This window comes from Asterias amurensis, chromosome 21 (genome assembly GCF_032118995.1).
Source record: "Asterias amurensis chromosome 21, ASM3211899v1".
Taxonomy (NCBI): Eukaryota; Metazoa; Echinodermata; class Asteroidea; order Forcipulatida; family Asteriidae; genus Asterias; species Asterias amurensis.
The window spans coordinates 2,869,632-2,889,134 of NC_092668.1; the positions used below are offsets into that span (position 1 = coordinate 2,869,632).

General features: G+C 37.8%; 1 protein-coding gene across 1 annotated transcript; it reads right to left on the reverse strand.

Annotated features, from left to right (window-relative positions):
• Nucleotides 1–791: 791 nt before the first annotated feature.
• LOC139952789 (uncharacterized) lies at nucleotides 792–19,498 on the reverse strand. The gene is made up of 19 exons (XM_071952004.1): nucleotides 18,843–19,498; nucleotides 16,845–16,997; nucleotides 15,621–15,797; nucleotides 14,271–14,398; nucleotides 12,669–12,746; nucleotides 12,414–12,534; nucleotides 11,736–11,858; nucleotides 10,982–11,068; nucleotides 10,396–10,500; nucleotides 9,697–9,778; nucleotides 8,860–8,972; nucleotides 8,331–8,425; nucleotides 6,641–6,680; nucleotides 6,287–6,385; nucleotides 5,864–5,959; nucleotides 5,004–5,147; nucleotides 4,183–4,236; nucleotides 3,661–3,749; nucleotides 792–2,996 (listed from the first exon to the last, which is right to left on the reverse strand). Exons 1-19 carry the CDS (start codon nucleotides 19,032–19,034, stop codon nucleotides 2,816–2,818), a joined length of 2,157 nt encoding a protein of 718 aa, XP_071808105.1. The 5' UTR covers nucleotides 19,035–19,498; the 3' UTR covers nucleotides 792–2,815.
• Nucleotides 19,499–19,503: the final 5 nt, after the last annotated feature.

A 19,503-nucleotide genomic window follows, 5' to 3' on the forward strand; every position in this document is an offset into this window, starting at 1 on the left:
TTTTTAACTATTGCTGCCCAAAAATATTTGCGATATTTTTTAAATAGTCACTATAGTGAGCCATTCTTGAGATAGTTTATCACTTTCTGTGCTTACCTGTTGCATTTAATGCTGCAGCTACTTGGGAGCAGGAAGTCCCCTCCAAAATGATAAATAACGGTCCAAACTGAGATAAAATAAAAAACTTTCAAAGGTATCTCGACATAGTTTCGTGTGTGTTCGCATTTTCTCACCGGTACCTAACGAATGTCATCTGCTCACTCAGCTCTGCGTGAATCCCGATGACGCAATGACAGCGGCAGTGTAGTTGGGGATTGTTTGTTGGTCAAAACAAAAGGTAATGCGGTCACTCTGTACACAAACACATTGAAGTGAACGTTCCCGTGCTTGTTTATCCATCCGCTCGTAAAGTTTCTCTCGGTTTTCATTATTTTATCGAAAGAAATTTGGTTAAAAGCTAACAAAAACATAAAGAAGAATTCATTAATAACAAGAAAATATTAAAACATTTGGAATTTTTACCAACGTTTGTACAATTGTAGCTATAGTTCGCGATCTACTTGATGTCATGTGGGGGTATAGCCGACTGTCATTGGTCAATAGTCGGTGGGCGTGTCTTAGAGTGTGCCAAATAACACTCATTTACATAAAGGGCACAACACGGCGGTCGTCTGCAACACAATTGAATTCAATTGTGGGTCAGGCCATTTTAATTACCAAGAAAATATCCAAAGAAGGTGTGTTTGGGACTCTTTCAAGAAAAATAAAACGAATAATTATTTCTCATACTATTTGATCTGTTCATGCATTTTTCATTTATTTATTTATGCACAATTAGGCTACACGAACCATGAACTTTTTAAAATTGTGCTGAATTACATTCCGCTTAATACCAGGGCCCTATTGCATAAAAATAACAAATAAATGGCAGGACACCAGTTTTAACTAGGCAAACTTTATAGACTTTATGCTTAGATCCAGCTTCTGCTAAGCAATATTTGTTTGTGCTTAGCAATGTATGCTAACAGGCTTTATGAATTTGGGCCCAGGTAATAATTGTACTAAATTATATAAAATCAAATACAATTGTGTTATTTATTCATAACATGCACTAAAGTAAAGTCCAAACAATCAAAATCTGAATATATTTGAGATTTTTTACAATTAAAATCTTTTAAATAATAATGGACACTCCGAGCTTTTTATATTTTACATGTTAATGACAATAATCAACTCATTAATCTTAAAAAACAATTCCTGTAAACACTTCTTGACTGTCCTTTCAGAGTACTCATAGTCAACGTAATAATTAAAAGTATTGAGAAAATGGGTTGCAATCCAACAATATCTTTACGGCTTTTTCGACGAAATTTAGACGGAAGGTAAAGCATTTCAAAAAAGGAAACACCTCCATTCACCTTTTTGAAATAATGGTGATCACAATGAGTGCAAGGTTTGGTTTGGGGGTGTTCAGACTAACACCAAGGAACAGTTGCCAGCAAGCGACGGCGAGGCGGGCAAAGGAAGTCCTCGGCCCAATTTCATGGCTCTGCTCCCCACCGAATTCTGTGATTTTCAATCACGCGCCGAATTTCTGCGCTAGCTGTGTAAACGAAGAGTACGCTCCAGCCAAGATTCGCTGCTAATTTATGAAATACACTTGACATAAGCGCAGAATTTCCTGCTTCCCTGCATCGATTCTTTGCTTACAGTCAGTAGAGCTGTGAACTTGGACCCCAAGTCTGACAATATCCGAGACTAGACGGACCGAAACATTGCTGCCTTTATACACATGACAGAGGACCGAGAGCTGTGGCGATCCTTGACAGCAGATGCATCCATCATGGTATCCCAACGACCAGCACGACGGTCTTGGGATGTGAATGAGTACAAACATATCTACCAAAACCTAATACTGTCATAGGATTGTGTCCTCCGTATCTCAAAATGGCTAAAAACCGTTTCAGACAGGCGCGCAATAGTTGCGCCAAACCAAATAGTTTCGAACGACTGCAACAGTCGATCTTTCACCTTTCCGACGCAAATTGTTCGTGTACTTAATTCAGAATTTGGTTTGGCGACTCTGGAGTGCCTGTCTCAAATAGGTGTTTTGTAATTTCAATCTTAGTCTTCTTTCACTTTAAGATCAAATAAATTGCATAAAATATAACATGATTTATTATGGCAATCAGCAAAATATACAGAAAACAATTGCATTTACCAAGAATACTGCAAAATACCTTTGTTGTGGTACAGTCATTGTGATTTTCTCACATTCAAATCAATGTAACCAAAGATAGACTGGTTCCAGGGCCAAGTTTCATAGAGCTGCTTAAGCACAGAAAGTACAACAAAAGTAAGCTTACCAAAATAAGGTTACCAGCCAAAATACCATGTGATATCTACAATGTGTGACTGGTATCTTGGCCATTTCTGCTTAACAGAAAATTGTTAAGCAATATCTTCTGCAATATCTTAGGATGGACTGTTCAATGACTTCATCCCATCAATTCAATACCTGACAAACTGTGTATGGCAGGGTTTGCCTTTAACTTAAATCAGTGACTAGCCAACAGTTCACTGTTCCCTCAGCTTCTGTACTTGCACACAAGACATATTCAATTGTTAAGGGATAAACACTTTAATATACACAAATGTTTAGCATCAACATACATGAGAATCATTTATCATTTCATTTTATGAGGCATCAATCTAACAAAATAAAACTTAGAGCACTGGACTCAAGTTTTATCAGGTTTCCAACTTCTACTAAGCACAATATTCCTGTGCTAAGCAGAAATTGCTCTTCATCTGTCTAAGCTGTAACATTAAACTCTCTTGATATTCCTTCATATGACTTCATTCCGTCAATGATGTGTTTTGCAGTACCATACACATGTAGGCGGTAGGTACCAACGGGTACTGTCATGGGTATTTGCCACCACGCTGTTGTCTCGCTCATACCTAGCAACTCTTCAGTTCGCTTCCAGTAAAATCTGAAAATGAAAGACATTTTTTTATTTTTAACTCGATTAGAGAAGAGTTTCCAAAATCAATTGTCATTTCTATAATGTGAGTTTTGTAGCAGATTTCAAATCATTTCAAAGGCCTAGTTTTGTTTAAGATTGTGTCATTAGACCGTGCAAGAGTTGCCAGTAGTCAAACATTTCTAAGTCAGTCACATGTGCATTGCTTTAACGGTGAAGGAAACATACAGTTCCGATGTACAAATTCATAAAAGATTTGCAGAAATATTTTTAAATTTGCACATCAGATCGTGTTTTTTTTTAAAGTAAAAACTTTCTACAGAATCGGTGAAAGTCGGCAGCTCTGCTACAGAAGCCAACAAACTTGGAAATATAGCTCCACAGAATATCGAGTTGAAGAGACTGAAGTAGTTTATGCAGGTTGAATTCAGAATATTTGGCTGGAAATATGGCTTTTACCAGTTTACCAGAAAATATTGTGCTACCAATACAGGAAAACTTTTACAATCATGCTAGTACTAGGCAAATTGGGCCGCTGATGTTTACCATGCACTGTGTACAATGGTCTAATGTTTAGAGCACTGATAGAAACCAACCACATTTCATGATATCAAATCAAACAATATTCAAATATCTTAGTGGTGTATCAAATGTATGTTTTTTTTATACAAACCTTGTGCACCAATCAGAGTCGGAGAACATCTGAGCAAAATTGCCTGTGGATGGATCTTTGAATTCCACCGAGAGAAAAGTGTCTCCAGTCTGCACAAAAAGAGGAGTTAAAAATGTAAAAGAAAAATGGCACAATTTTAAAATTGCAAAAGAAAAATGTGCAAAATCTCAATACAAAATTGTCTATTGTCTTGAGGAAGAAATGACACCCTGTTCTGACAGGCGCCCCAGAGTCACGCCGAGCCAAATAGATTTTAGGAACAACTCTAGATTGACCCAAATGCGTTCGTTTTCAGACAGGCAAAACTTAACATAACATTTACATGAAGTTCAGCTCATGACAATATCACATCTGAAACCAAGACGTTACCGAGTCGTTCTGTATGACTGCAACAGACAATCTTTCGACTTTGAGCGTGTCCAGTCTCTACTTACTGTTTAAGAAACCACACTTTTCATAATCCAATAAATTGGTTTGGCCTGACTCTAGAGCGCTTGTCTCAACCAGGTTTATTAGACTTACCCTCAAGTCATTCCTGGGATTGCCAGCTCGAAATGTTGCAGTCACAATTGAGTTCTGCAAGGAAAAAGGCACATACATTATTGTCATCATTCTGGTAACAAACACTCTAAAGCACAAATACTTTCATGTCTATTTCATAACTTTGTTTGGAATATGCAACAACTTTACAGTGTGTATAGGTATTAGTTGAATACTGTCTGAAAATGGCTTATACACACAGGGCCTCGCCCAACTTAAAATATTTGTATACAAAAGACCTACCCTTAAAGGCAGTGGACACTATTGGTAATTACTCCAAATAATTATGAGCATAAAACCTCACTTGGTAACGAGTAATGGGGAGAGGTTGATAGTAGAAAACATTGTGAGAAAAGGCTCCCTCTGAAGTCACGTAGTTTTCTAAAAAGAAGTAATTTTCCACGAATTTGATTTCGAGACCTCAGATTTTGAGGTCTCGAAATCAAGCATCTGAATGCACACAACTTCGTGTGACCAGGGTGTTTTTTCTTTCATGACTATCTCGCAACTTCGACGACCAATTGAGCTCAAAATTTCACAGGTTTGTTATTTTATGCATATGTTGAGATACACCAAGTGAGAAGACTGGTCTTTGATAATTACCAATAGTGTCCACTGTCTTTAAACCCAGATATAATATTTAAAACTTTTCTAATTTTAAGAATTTTATTTGTATGACAAAAAATTGGAGGGATGTGCTGTTTTATCATGGAAACATCTTTCAAAAGATAAGGTGAGGAAAGAACCGGTTGTGTGACTGCTCAGTGACTATTCCTCCAGACTGCCAACTAAAGATTACTCACTTTCTTGTACTTTGCTTCAGCGTCCTTCACCACACCGCCAAACTTCTCAAAAGGAAGGACTTCATCAAACACCACTGGAGGCAGAAGGCTGATCATCTTGCTCAGGAGGTTCTCTGGGGTAGGTCCGGGCTTGGGCTGGCTACCCTGAGGATGAAGGACAAATCAATATTTAGACAAGAACACCTTGAACACCGTCAGCGCCTTGAACACCCAGCAGGGTGGATATGTGTGCATTATAAGTCTTTATTATTATTATTATTTAATAAATGTTAAATTTGCATCGGGGTAAAGAATATTCTTTTTGGTTTTACCCATGTACACCTATGTGTGTAAGCACTGAATGCTCAGTACTTTCCCAATTATTATTATAATTATTAAACAAAAGTTGTGTTTGGTAAACACAAAATGTCCTGCAAGTCGGTTCATTTCCTTGACATTTGACCTACATGTAAGAGGCCAAAACTAATATGCTTCTGGGAGATCGAAAGACTAATCCACACATCATGTTTGGGGATAGTATGCTTTCTTGAGTTATCACCCGGACAAAATTTCTTTTGTTTTAGCCAGAATGACCTTGACTTTTGGCCTAGGGGTAGAAAATCTGCAGGCTTCTGGGGGATTCCAAGACCAATCCACAAGCCACATATCCACATATTGGAGATAATATGCCATGTCCTCCTAAGTTATCGCCCGGACAACATTTCTTTTGCTTTAGCCAGAATGATGTCGTCTTTTGGCCTAAGAGGTCCAAAACCTGCAGGCTTCTGGAGACCAATCCTCACATTGATGCCCAGTCATTTGGGAGTTATGGTCAATGGTTAATTCAAACAGGCAATACATGATAATAAATATCTTCTTACCATTGCTAAGTGTCCCGACAAACTAACGAATTGGTTGATGTAAGCTTGGAGTGTGTGGGGACCAAAGACTGTGGAGGCGCCCTCATACCGCTGAACCTAGGAGGGAGAATAAAGCAAAAGGTATATCAGAACTATGAACTTTTCCCTTTGACATCAATGTAACCAAACCGAAGCTGGAAGAACAAAATAGTCTGGTTCCTTTTTACACAATGATTATTAGCATTCATTTTTTGTTATTTGATACAAGGAACATGACTAAGATGGAGACAGCCTGATAAAGGTCTATTGTAGAGCAGCTCAATATTAATCTTTAAGACAAAACATCATTCTTATATAAACCTTGGCTACATCGGGCGTCTTTTTATCAAATTCTCAAACTAACTACAAGTTATTTTAACACTACACACCTCTCACACTTCTTACCTGGTACTCCTCATACGTTGCAATGTAATCTGAATAGGTGTTTGTGAGACCAGCTAAGACCACAATAGTCTCGTGTGGCATGCCGTGCTGAATCAGACTCTGTCCACACAAAATAATCCAAAATAAAATGTTACTTTCACGACAAAATATGAAAGTATATATCTTTTTATCAATGTTTTTGTAATTGCTTGGCATCTTTGAAATGTTTCCCAGAATAAACAAGACATACATAAAAATAAAGAAGAAAATTGATTCCTTAGCAGGCATTACAGAATTACTTTGCATAATGTCACCTTAATTACAAAACAAAAACATCAGGAATCCTGACATTATCCTATGGCTCTGTAATCTCACCTTTAGTGCAGCCTCTCGAGTTCTGCGACCAGACATCGTTCTGCCGAAATAATTTCCATCAAAACGTAAATAAACTTTCATGGTCTAATTTAAAAATATGAATTGACCCTTGCTCACCGTAGGTGTTTTTGTTGTTGTTGTAGTCTCCACCTTCTTTTCTACAACCTTTTTCAAAGAATCAAAATTTGTACAGAGCTGTTTTACCCATTTACTTTTAATCTTGGTTTCTATAATTCATGACTTTAATAGTAGGAGTCCATTTAATGATGACTCGCCTTTGTGTTGTTTGTAGGCCTACACCTATCGTCTGACCATGTTGTCCCTTGTCTTTGTCTTTGTTTGTGTTCCTTGGTATCATGTTTGTCTGTCAATAGGTTAGGGCACAAAAGCATTTTGCTTAACCTTATACCTAAATGTTGTCTTTAAATTACTATTGTTTATTTTTTTGAAGTATTGTGTACCTAATCATACCTCATACTATATTGCTTGTTTTAATTTTGACATAAATGTACGCTATTGTATTATTGTTTTGTATGACAGCATTGAAATAAATGTACTGAATATCTGAACAAGGCTTCAGTGGCGTGTCGTGGCCAGGCGGTTTAAATCACCAGACCCAAGGTCTGGTGTTGGTTTGAATCCCGGTAATGACACTTGTGCCCTTGAGCACTTAAAGACAGTGGACACTGTAATTGTCAAAGACCAGTCTTCTCACTTGGTGTATCTCAACATATGCATAAAATAATTAACCTGTGAAAATTTGAGCTCAATCAGTCGTCGAAGTTGCGTGATAATAATGAAAGAAAAACACCCTTGTCACACGAAGTTGTGAGCGTCTACTTGGTTGATTTCAAGACCTCAAATTCTAAATCTGAGGTCTCAAAATCAAATTCGTGGAAAATTACTTTTTTCTCGAAAACTATGTCACTTCAAAGGGAGCCGTTTCTCACAATGTTTTATACTATCAACCTCTCCCCATTACTCGTCACCAAGTTAGGTTTTATGCTAACAATTATTTTGAGTAATAACCAATAGTGTCCACTGCCTTTAACCACTTGACCACTTTACCATAATTGCTTCAGAAAAAGTTGGGAATGTAGTGCGTTCTATTCTACCAGCCAGGCTCCTAGTGGATGATACCCATGCCTACATCCTTACAGACTGTGAAGGGGGATAACCCAGTTTCAGCCCAAGAAGTAGACGGCAATGTGCCCCTAGTGACACTTAAAGGCAGTGGACACTATTGGTAATACTCAAAATAATTATTAGCATAAAACCTTACTTGGTAACGAGTAATGGGGAGAGGTTGGGAGTATAAAACATTGTGAGAAACGGCTCCCTCCAAAGTGGAGTAGTTTTCGAGAAAGAAGTCATTTTCCACGAATTTGATTTCGAGACCTCAAGTTTAGAATTTGAGGTCTCGAAATCAAGCATTGTGACAAGGGTGTTTTTTTCTTTCATAGTTATCTCGCAACTCCGACGACCAATCGAGCTCAAATTTTCACAGGTTTGTCATTTTATGCATATGTTGAGTGACAGCAAGTGAGAAGGCTGGTCTTTGACATTTACCAATAGTGTCCACTGGCTTTAAGTGTAGCCCACACATTGAAGTGGTCATCTGAGCCCTTGTGATGTTGAGAAATCTCTCATTTAAAAAATAAATAAATAAATAAATAAAGTAAAGACTTACGTGAATTCCCCAGGTACAGCAATAAGAGCAAACTGACCAATGCGCAGCATCTGTGTGTCCACAATGGAGGGACCCCACGGATAAGGTTCCAACATCTACAGATAAGAAAGAAAGAAAAAAAATCAAGACCTTTGAAAAAGTTCTTGAAAAAGTAGGTAATGGAAGAATAGACTAGGTATATCCCAAAGCAAAAGCTAGCACATCGGGCGGTAAACGACGAAAATTGCGTGCCAATAGGCACAAATTCCGATTGAAACGCAAATAAAAGTGGGGGTATTTTTTGTTAGAGTTGATAGAGCAGAGGCACATTATTCCAGAGGTTGCAGGTTGAAGTTCTGCTCTACTCAATTTTTCTACTCAAAATTAGCTGGTGTCAACAACTTACCAACCAAAAGGACCACGGGTGTAAATGCAAAAAAATTGCCTGACGTTTTTTGCAGAGAAATACTCTATTGGGGTGGAAAACATCAGGCCATTATCTTTTTTTTGCAATTTTTATTTGTTCAGACAATAAATATTTAAGCTTTACCTCTCCAACTGGTAGCAGGATTGGTTTTGGTTTCTGGCATTCAACAAGCTGTGCTGAGGGCTTCTTGATCTTAGAGGCAATAAACTTCCAGAACAAGTCACCTTCTGTGTCACCTACAAATAATAAAAAATACAAGAATTTTTTTACAGTTCATAAATCAGGACCCTCTACGTGCAACACATGTCACTGTGGTCGGACGATTAGACTGCAGGTTTTGCAATCACAAGGTTGCGGGTGCACTCCCCCTAAGCTTACTGCCTATTTTACAATGACTAGAGTAAGCATTGTCATCTAGGTACCGACTCACAATTTCTTGATCTGTGCAATTCATAATCATAGACGTTATTCCAATGTTTGTATAAGAGAAAATTGCTGCTGCCAGCTTGGCATTTTTACCCCTTGGACTAAATGACTAAAAGGACCATGTTTTGTCTATACGCCTCTCTTAATATTTATACATGACGTCACCCAAAATGAGGCTATGGGCGCAACTCCCCCATCACTTGCAGGGGCTGCGCCCATCGCCTCGTTTTGGGTGAGCATTGTGACGTACCTCATGCATAAATATTAAGAGAGGCATATAGACCCCTAGCATATGACGCTGTTCGCTCGAAAAGCACCCTCACTGGAACCAAAAAGCGCCCTTACTTGGGTCAAAGGAGGCAGATCATTGGGCAATAGCTGTTTTTTTGTGCGTAAAAACGTGCTTGTGATCTCAGTGTCCCTGTAGCGTTTTGTGTTATGCAAAGGGCTCATGCACGTGACCTCAGTTTCCCAGTAGCGCTTCACGTTATGCAAGGGGTTTTGATAGGACGGGGGGGGGGGGGATGTACTCACCCTGTTTAAAATTAAATGCACCAGGTCCATCAGTAGTCCCTGCAGCAAAGCTGAATCCCATAGCTGCTTTGCACGTCTTTCCCTGGAGGACAAATAAGGTGAATTGTCTTAGAATTTAAAAACTTTGCAAGGAGAGTGAGCAATACAGTTTCGGGAAGCACAAAGTAAATCTCTATAAAAGAATCACGAATGTTCTAAACTTTGCACGTCTGTCCCTGGAGGACAATATTAGGTTTTACTTAAAAGCAGTGACACTATTAGTAATTACTCAAAATAATTATTAGCATAAAACCTTACTTTGTAGCGAGTAATGGGGAGAAATTAATGGTATAAAACATTGTGAGAAACAGCTCTCTCTGAAGTGACGTAGTTTTCGAGAAAGAAGTAATTTTCCAAGAATTTGATTTCGAGACCTCAAGTTTAGAATTTGAGGTCTCGAAATCAAGCATACGAAAGCACACAACTTTGTGTGAAAAGGGTGTTTTTTCTTTCATTATTATCTCGCAACTTCCGTGACAGATTGGGCTCAAGTTTTCACAAGATGGTTAATTTATGTATATGTTGAGATACAGCAAGTGAGAAGACTGGTCTTTGACAATTGCCTTGCCCTCTCTCATAGATGATATTCTGGGTCAGTATTACTTTTTATAGCATCCTAAGCAAAGCTTTTCTACCCTCCCAATAAGGCCCATTGCTTACCCAGAATGTATCGTTGTAAACTACCACTTGATTCGTCATGTCAACATACTGGTGCACTGAACCCACTGGTCCACTTAGTAGAGTAGTAGCACTGTTGTAAAGGTCCTGTTGAAGATAATACACAAACATTGTTACTCAAATGAAGGGTCATAGATGGGTGAATAGTTTGTATTGAATAACCCCTTTGTTGCTATAAAAGTCGCCATCTTGTAGAGCAAACCGTATGCGCTTCTAAATGCGTACATCAATGAAGCATGGAACAGTCCCGGTTTGATTTCTATGGCACACATGTGCACATGCACACGCTCACGGACACCATGCTTTCTGCCCCTCTCTCTCTCTCTATACATTTATTTCCACTTGAATGCTTACGTTACACTTGTATATCCTGTTCATGTACTATGTCATTTAGCCTTCGAGAAAGACTCTGCTAGGGTCGAAACGTCAGGCCATTAACTATTTTTTCTTGCATTTCCACCATAGGTCCTTTTGGTTAATAAACAGTTTGCAACAGCTTATTATATTTTCTTCAATAATATTTTGTTAATTTCTTTAATAACATTTTTATCTTGTTTAATGAACTTACCAATGCCTTCTTGTATTGATTCTCGCCAATGATTCTTGTACTTTCAAACATGTCTGATCCTGGTCCGAAGGCAATACATTTCTCATTCTGTAAAAACCAGCCAATAAAAGTACACAATTTAACATACTATCACAATATATGCATCAACGACCACTTCCTTTAATCACCAGTTTATCTACGGACATCTTGGTTTCAAAATATTGCAAGATTTCGCTTCAAAAGGCATATTCAAAGTATAACCAGCCAAAAAAGTACACAATATGAAATACTATCACAAGATATTCATTGTTATATTTAAAATATATCTGGTAATGTAACCATTATAATAATAATAATAATAATATGCAGTTCTTCAGGCATGATATTTGGCCCCTGGAAAAAAAGTTGGAATATTTCATAATAATAATAAAACCTTTGTTTGAAATATAAGACCAATTATTTACATAGCACCATGTACCGGTTTAAGAGGTGCTCTGGAGCCGACCTTTCCAGAAAAGACCGGGGCTAACCCCTTCTCTCCATGGTAAGTATACTGGGTTGTTTTACGTGCATACACAACACAGGGTCTCAGGCTTCATGCCACGTCCAAAGGGTGAAGCAATAACGGTCAAGTGTCTTGCTCAAGGACACAAGTGTCAAGACCAGGACTCAGACCCACACTCTGCTGATCAGAAACACCAGAGCTCAAGTCCGGTGTGCTTGACCAATCAGCCACAACACGCATTAGCTATCTGCATGATGTCTTTAACGTTACCTTTCCATTACATGTGCTGCTATTGTAGTCACAGGGCTTGCCAGTGTCAGTGCACTTAGCTCCGTCGGTGTTTGGTGAAACATCCCCGAGATTGGATGATGCAAATGCGGCAACAAATTTTCCCTGAAAAATTGAAAAAAGAACTTGAATAAAAAAAAAAAAAAACATGTATTCATCATAAGTTCAAGCAAAGCAGGCCTTTGCAAGAATTTGCAAAGACAGACAAATTTTGTTTAGCAGGAATTGTATATGAGACACCAAAACTGTACTTCATTTGAGAATGAGTTCCTTGATTCCTTATAATTCAGTAATTTCTTATGTTTTAGTTTGTCTATTTTTCGATGTTCAGCGCCCTAGAGCATGTTTACACATGATTAGGGCGCTATACAAGTTTTGGTATTATTATTATTATTTTTTTTTTTATTATTATTCTTAATACTTAATCAACCTGACAAGCAAAACTTGCTGTTCCTGATGTCTTAAGCCCGGTTCATACTTCCTGCGAATGCGGATGCGTTGTGAACTTTGACGTCACAACTCTTAAGAGAATGGAACACAACTCGACTGCTGCAAATTATTTGTTGCAAACTACTGATCAAATTTGTCCTTATAGGGCCTACAAATAGTATTCACTGTCATTGAGAATGACAATATGGAATAAATTTCTTATGTACCTACCTTGCCAGGTCTGGCACCCATGTTGAAGTGTTCCTCCATCAGCTGTGAGGCGTAGCCCTTATTATCCCCGCTAATGAGATGGTTTGTATTGTTCATACTGGTGCCGTGCACTGCAAACCAACTGTATGGAAAATTAAACATAGTAAGGCCATATAAACAAAAACGTTACTGAAGAAGAGGTACAGGAGTAATTTTCCCCCCATCCCGAGAACAATTTCAAGAAACTGAAGAAATTAAAGAAACTGTAATACTTACTTGATCATGCCAAGGTCATTGCCGTCGATGTCTGCAAGCTTAAGGACGGTCATCAATTTGTCAACATTGTACTTATACCTGAAAGCAAATTGATAAGAAAGGGTATATCGAAGTTAATGAGACATACAAAACACTTGGTTTTAAAATAATAAAATGAGCAGTCATAAATTTATGTATTATGTAAACTGGTAACGAAAACCAATGAGCCAGAGAAGTGTTTTCACAGTGACTCTAAGTCCCTCGGGGGAGGGGGGGGGGAGTGACCTCATTGCCAGTCAATATTTGTACCATAGTTTGAGTGTGCCAAACTAATGCGGTATCAGTGATTTTATACATGTTTTTGTATCAGGACAAAAAGGGATTTCAAAAGATACCCACAAAGTATCAGGGACGATAAGTGATTTCAAAAGGTACACAGAAAGTATTTATTACATAAAATTATTGCAATGTAATTTAAACAAATAGTTCAATACATGACCACTGCAATCACATTGGGTGCGTTCGTTAAGCTTCCCCGGGTCGACCCCGGTGTGTGGCGTTTTTTTTTTCCAGGACGAACGTGTGCAGATAATTACCCACGTTCGTCCTGGAAAAAAAAACAACCACACACCGGGGTTGACCCAGGGAAGCTAAACGAATGCACCCATTGTATCAGTAAAATATATAGATTAAGAATACTTTGTGTCTATTGCAGTCTTTTAGGCAACATTTGGATTGATAATGGTTTGTACAAACTTCCCAAACACCACTTTAATACCATTCACATTGATGAGCAATGGACTGTCAAAAAACAATTTGACGAGTTCCAATTGTATCGACTAAATATTTACACAGTATAGGATTTCTCATAGTGTAAACAAAGAAGATTGAGAATCAAAAGATAAAGTTGAAGGACATGTTCTCGCTCATAGATAGTAGATACAAATTTATTAGTGTTGATGCAAACAAAACAGAATACTGACATGTCCAGGAACATTAATTTTTTTTACAATTTGTGAGCTAAAGGGTATAGAACCGAGGTTGAAAAACTTTGGAAAGACATAAATGCAAATCAAATCAATTAGCCATAATTTATTTTTTTTAAATTGTTGAATTTGTTGGAAACAATCCATAAGAGATATTTCAGCTCAGGAATTTTTACAGAAAATGTTGAAAGACAATTGATTGTTTTGCTAACATTCAGCCTGCCATGCCATTCGGCGCACTTTGTTTATCAACAAAAGAAAGGTCTACAGCTTTGGTGATTACTCCAATAATGTACGACCATAAAAACTATCTTGGTGAAGAGCACTGGAGAGCTGTTGATACTATAAAACATTGTAAGAAGGACCCTCTTTGAAGTGATGTAGTTTTAGATAAAGAGGTAATTTTTCACCCCAAAAAATGAATCTGAGAGAGGCTTCAGGCATCTGACTCTCTTCAGATTTTCAAGGGACTTTTAAAGACTCATTTGTTTGATCATTATTTTTTGTAACTATGCTTTAACATTTCATGTCATTGTTTTAATTTATGTGTTGCGCATAGAGGCTCCTGCATTATGCGCCATATAAATGTCTCGTACTATAATGATTGTTTATTATTATTTCTTTGGATCACTCTTACTTTGCTTTTTCTTCCTTTGGGTTGTTGTCATATGCACTTGGGCTACGGTTAATGTTCGAGTCTTCCAGACGTCCCTGGTTGTGGAAGATGTTACCGTCCACCATATTGTTATGGGCATTTTCTATGCTCTGATGAGTACAAGAAGAATGGGTTAAAAGTCAACTAATAGTGGTTTCTTAGTAACAGCACTATGTAAACCAGTACATAATTCAAACGTAGTCCCACATACCTTGCAGGGAATACTGTGTTACAGCGCAAGCAGCCGCACTGAGTGATGGATATGGGTGCTATATGAGAAGCCACTATTGTTATTTATTATTATAAGCTACTATTCTATGTAACAGATGCGGGGATGTGATAGGCTATAAAAAAAACTGTGAGTGCAAAGCGTGAAAGCTAGCAAGCTTAAAAACCTTGTCACTGCAAAGTCTGCTTACAAACATTTATCTTAGGTTTTAAAAGCCCTACTCTTTTTTCACAACCACAGATCAGAAATCAGATCCCTGCAATAGACTGTGCATGCCTTGGGCGTATTTGAACATTGGGACCAGTTAAAGTGCACCAGTAAGTTTCATTCAGAAGTTAAAGGAAAAAATGTGGCAACAAAGTGATCCCAAAAGTGTTTGAATGAGCATGGTCTATTAAGAAAGATTCACTAACTGAGATAGTTCATTTAAGACAAATTTTCATCTCATAAACAATCTTAGTGCTTTGTTAAACCCAGTCCAAGGCTCAATTTCATAGAGCTGCTTAAGCAGAAAATATTGCTCAACAATTTTCTGCTAAGCAGAAATGAGCAGGATAGCAGTCACAAATGGTACTGTGACATGGTAGTTTGGCTGGGAAACTTATTTTTAGGCCTATTATTAAAATTTTATTTTAAAAGTATACCATGGTGTAACTGTAACGATAATATCTAAATGAGTTAAGGTGGTTATGAAAAGAACTGTTGGTTTCAACTTAAAGGATTTTGGTACTTTTTCAAAATGTCCATAGATTTACATTAAACTTACAGGGTTTGAAGATAATGATAGTGGAAAGCTTCCCTTCTAATATTACTTGTAAACTGAGGTCCTGTAGTTTTTGAGAAATTAGTAAAACAATGTAATGAAAATACGTTTGTAAATGCTTAAAATAATTTTGGTCTCATGAGACCAAAATTATTATTATGACATTGTTTTACTCATTACCCAAAAACTACAGCACCTCAGCACGTAAGATTTTCAGGGAAGCTTTCTACTATCATTATCTTCAAACTGTGTAAGTTAAGGTTAATTTGGTTGTGCTTAGCATCTTTTTGTCCTTAAGCAGCTCTATTAAACTGGGCCCTAAACTTAATTTTAATTTTACCTGTGTGATGCCGTCAACTAGAGCATGGAATGCTTGTGGGACAAAGCCCAATGATGTAACCTGGAAAAGAACATGCTCCAAGAATCCAGCCACACCGGAGTGAGAGTGGGTTCCGCTGATAGCAACATTCTTTATGGTGTACAGATCCTTGTGCTCCGATTGAAGACGCTTCAACACCTAGAGGGCATGTGCATGAGTTTCAGATGTGGGAGGAAAAGACTAGAGAATTATTCCAGGGAAAACACACGCAATCAGGTAGGGATTGAAAACCCAGCTGCCCGCTGGCAGCAACATTCTTTATGGTGTACAGATCCTTGTGCTCCGATTGAAGACGCTTCAACACCTAGAGGGCATGTACATGAGTTTTAGATGTGGGAGGAAAAGACTAGAGAAATATTCCAGGGAAAACACACGCAATCAGGTAGGGATTGAAAACCCAATCCACATAGAGCTCACTAGCAGAAACAAAATAGCAACATTCTTATTGGTGTACAGATCCTTGTGCTCCGATTGAAGACGCTTCAGCACCTAACAGAGAGCATTTCCATATAAAACTTAGTGGGGTTTTTAGTTTCAGTTTTAGGTGTGGGAGAAAAAGCCTTTAGAGTGTTCCAGAGAAAACACACGCAAGTATGTCAGGCAACATTCTTTGTTGGAAGAAACTATAAATAAATAGTTAACTTGCGGGTACAACCATGTGTAAATCTCTTAGGGTGAGGGATTCGTTGTTGGTGTAGAGAACCTTGTGCTCCGACTGAAGACCCTTCAGCACCTATTGATAAGTGATGCTTAGGCCCTATAGTTTTGCATGGGCTTTCTCCTTCAGACGAGCAGATTATACTGTTCGAAAAGTCAAGACCAAACTGGCTCTTTTCAGAGCCAACACTCCCTCAAAAGATAATTACTAAATGGCTGTACCCTCAAATCTAGAGTATGAAACAGGTGAGAGCCACTGCTCTAAAAAATAGACTAAAGGTACATTGAAATGATGGCATTTCCGCCTTTTCATAACCCCAGAGTTATAGTTTCCTAGGAGCTTTATGGAACAGTGTCCGCAGCACTAGAGAGAAACAGTAGAACAGGGTTTCTAAAATATGAGAACAAAATAAAGTCTGATTTTCTTCACTGGGCGGACATAAAAAGTCTGAATTCAAATAAAGGTCCGAAAAAACTCATCCCTGAAAAAAAACCCAATTAATTCTTTGAACAGTCACAATTTCTTACCTCAAGTGTGACGAGTTGATCTTGCATACCAGCATCTATGCTGACAAACACAACTCTATCCTCTGGTTTATTGACGTCGGCGATGATGTACGCTCGGCTGAACTGTCGTATGTGAATACCACCAGTAACTTGTGAAGGGTTGGCATAACCCATCTTAAAACAAAACAAACGACAAATTTTAATTTGGTTTTGAAACTCATGAGTTGATGCTTCTTTCAAGATCAAATGAATTTTTTAAAGTAAAGATAATTTTTGTTCAAACACAGTCTTCAACTGAAACATTTACAGTGTCAAAGCACAAATGCTTACAGGTAAAAATGAGTTTAGAAAAAAATAAAGTCACAGAAAAGTTACATCTGGATTAAACATGTTTTTTTTTCTTTGTGGGGGTGGGGGGCCTAATCACATGGACAAAAACGTGTGGTTTCACTGTGTAGTGTTTTAAATTAGGCCTAATAATTTTTTGTTTATTTCCAGACTCTGAAAAATTGGGGACATTAGGTAGGGACACATTTTATTTGACAAACAACTTTTGTTTGCACGGAATGTCGGGTTACAGGAAACAAACAATTATTTTTGGTAGGCCTTACCAAACTCTCGAATCAAGGTGGGCTTGAGATTTTCTTGTAATGTTGCTGGTGGGTACAAGTACCCGTCAAAGAGGTTCTGAATCAATTATTTTTGCTTTTAACAATCACACTTGATTATTCATAAAAACAACGAACATGATAGTTTGCATGGTAGGCCCCTACATGTAATGTATGTATGGTCAAGTTTGAAGGCAATGTGATATTATTCATTCATTCAAACTGATATTTATTTCCATACTTCATGAAAACAGAGTACAAACAATGTTTTTAAGGAATAACCAATAAACAAAGCTATTTATTGAGGGTGAGAAAAAATAAATACATAGAGTATGGGGGCATCATCTGGAAGCCGAGGCTTATGTAGGGATGCCTGGGGACAGACAATAAACGGGGACAAGAACGAACGGACTGACAAAACGAACAAAGACAGACATGATGAAGACAACAATGATGAGAACACTAATTGCACAATAATAATAACAATGATAATAATAATAATACTACCAATAATAACAATAAGAATAAGAAATCGAGAAATAATAAAAAAGCGTTTGCTGACGACTTAGGCAAAAGTAAAATGAGAGCGAGAAGGCAAACTATGTCAAATACTGGGAGAGGAGAGCTCTTTTATAGGCGCGTTTAAATCGACCCACAGATGATTGTGATCTAATCGACTGGCTTAAACCATTCCAAAGACGCGGCCCAAAGAAACGAAGTGTTTTTAAGTGGAATGATGAGCGGGTGAATGGCACATAAAGGTGTAATAATAATGAGACTTGTAATGCGCATGTATCCACCCTGCTGGGTGTTCAAGGCGCAGTTAAAACCAACAACAAACAAAACAAAACAAAACAAAGAAAAACAGACACAACGAAATTAGTCCTTGAAAACCTGTTACATATGATAAGTTTTGAGAAGAGATTTGAATGTTGTGGTACAAAGACAAGATAGATCTAAGATTAAAGATGCCATGTCAGATTTTTAGCCCCAAACATTAAAAAATAGATTTTTTTGATTTAATGATATTTCCAAGAGTATCACCCGCTCGAACGAAAAAAAAGTTTAACTATAAGTTTTTACTTTTAATGGTCAGGAACCATGACAAAAATTTAAAACGTTTCTTATAAAACACATAAAATTTGGTCACATGATATATTGTCGGGATTGGGATCCCAACAAAAATAATTTTGAGCACTTTATTTCACTGTCACTAATAAGTGGCGGACTTTTTCGAGCAATGGCTCAAATGAAAGCTTGTAACTTTCTCGACCCCCATAAAAATACGTATATTTAATTTTAAACCAAAATTTTTGGGTCAAATCGGCAAAAAATCTGACATAGCACCTTTAATAAATCTTGATGATACATGAAACGTACTAAAGTACTTTATAAAGCACAGTAAACCTACCATGTTAACTTCAGCTGCTGGGCCAGTAATATCTGCAATACCAACACCGATTTTGTAGTTGGCCGTTTTGGGTTTTGGGGTGGTGGTGGGCGCGGTGGTCAGCACAACAGCATTTACGCTGGCACAGCACACCAACACCAAACAGATAGGGATAATCATCGTTTGTGGTCCTGCAATGTTGTTTGCCCACATCGAACAAAATCTTAATTAATACACAGTCAAATGATTGAAGTTGTGGTGAAGGCACGTTTGTTTGGAGTAGGTAGGTTGTTGACTGTCCGTCGTCGACTTCCTCTGCTGATGTTTTGGCTGAGAATGAGTCATGAGTGTTGTTGCAGGGCCGGCAAAATGCGTCAGGTGACGACTCAAAAACACGTGATCATCGATTTTTACTCGACTCGACTAACAGCTGACCTATGACCCAAATCTAGAATGAGATGTACGATAACAAAATCTCACACACACAGTCTTTATTCGTAAGTAGTTACATAGAGTAAGGATTTAGTTACAAACAATACTTCTGCAGTTTGTTTACTCCGGAAGTTATTTGTAAGCGGTTTGTGTGTGTGTTAAAACTGTCAAACCATAGAGCTTGTCAAACCATAAAACAATAGTAATATTTTTATCCTCCACTTTTTTTACGCGCATACAACAGAGCGCC

Coding starts and splice junctions, on each gene's coding strand:
- LOC139952789 (XM_071952004.1), bottom strand. CDS start 19,034: ATGTGGGCAAACAACATTGCAGGACCACAAACGATGATTATCCCTATC. Junction 8,426..8,859: donor TCCTGCTACCAGTTGGAGAG/GTAAAGCTTAAA, acceptor TCTTATCTGTAG/ATGTTGGAACCTTATCCGTG. Junction 4,237..5,003: donor CTGAAGCAAAGTACAAGAAA/GTGAGTAATCTT, acceptor TTTTCCTTGCAG/AACTCAATTGTGACTGCAAC.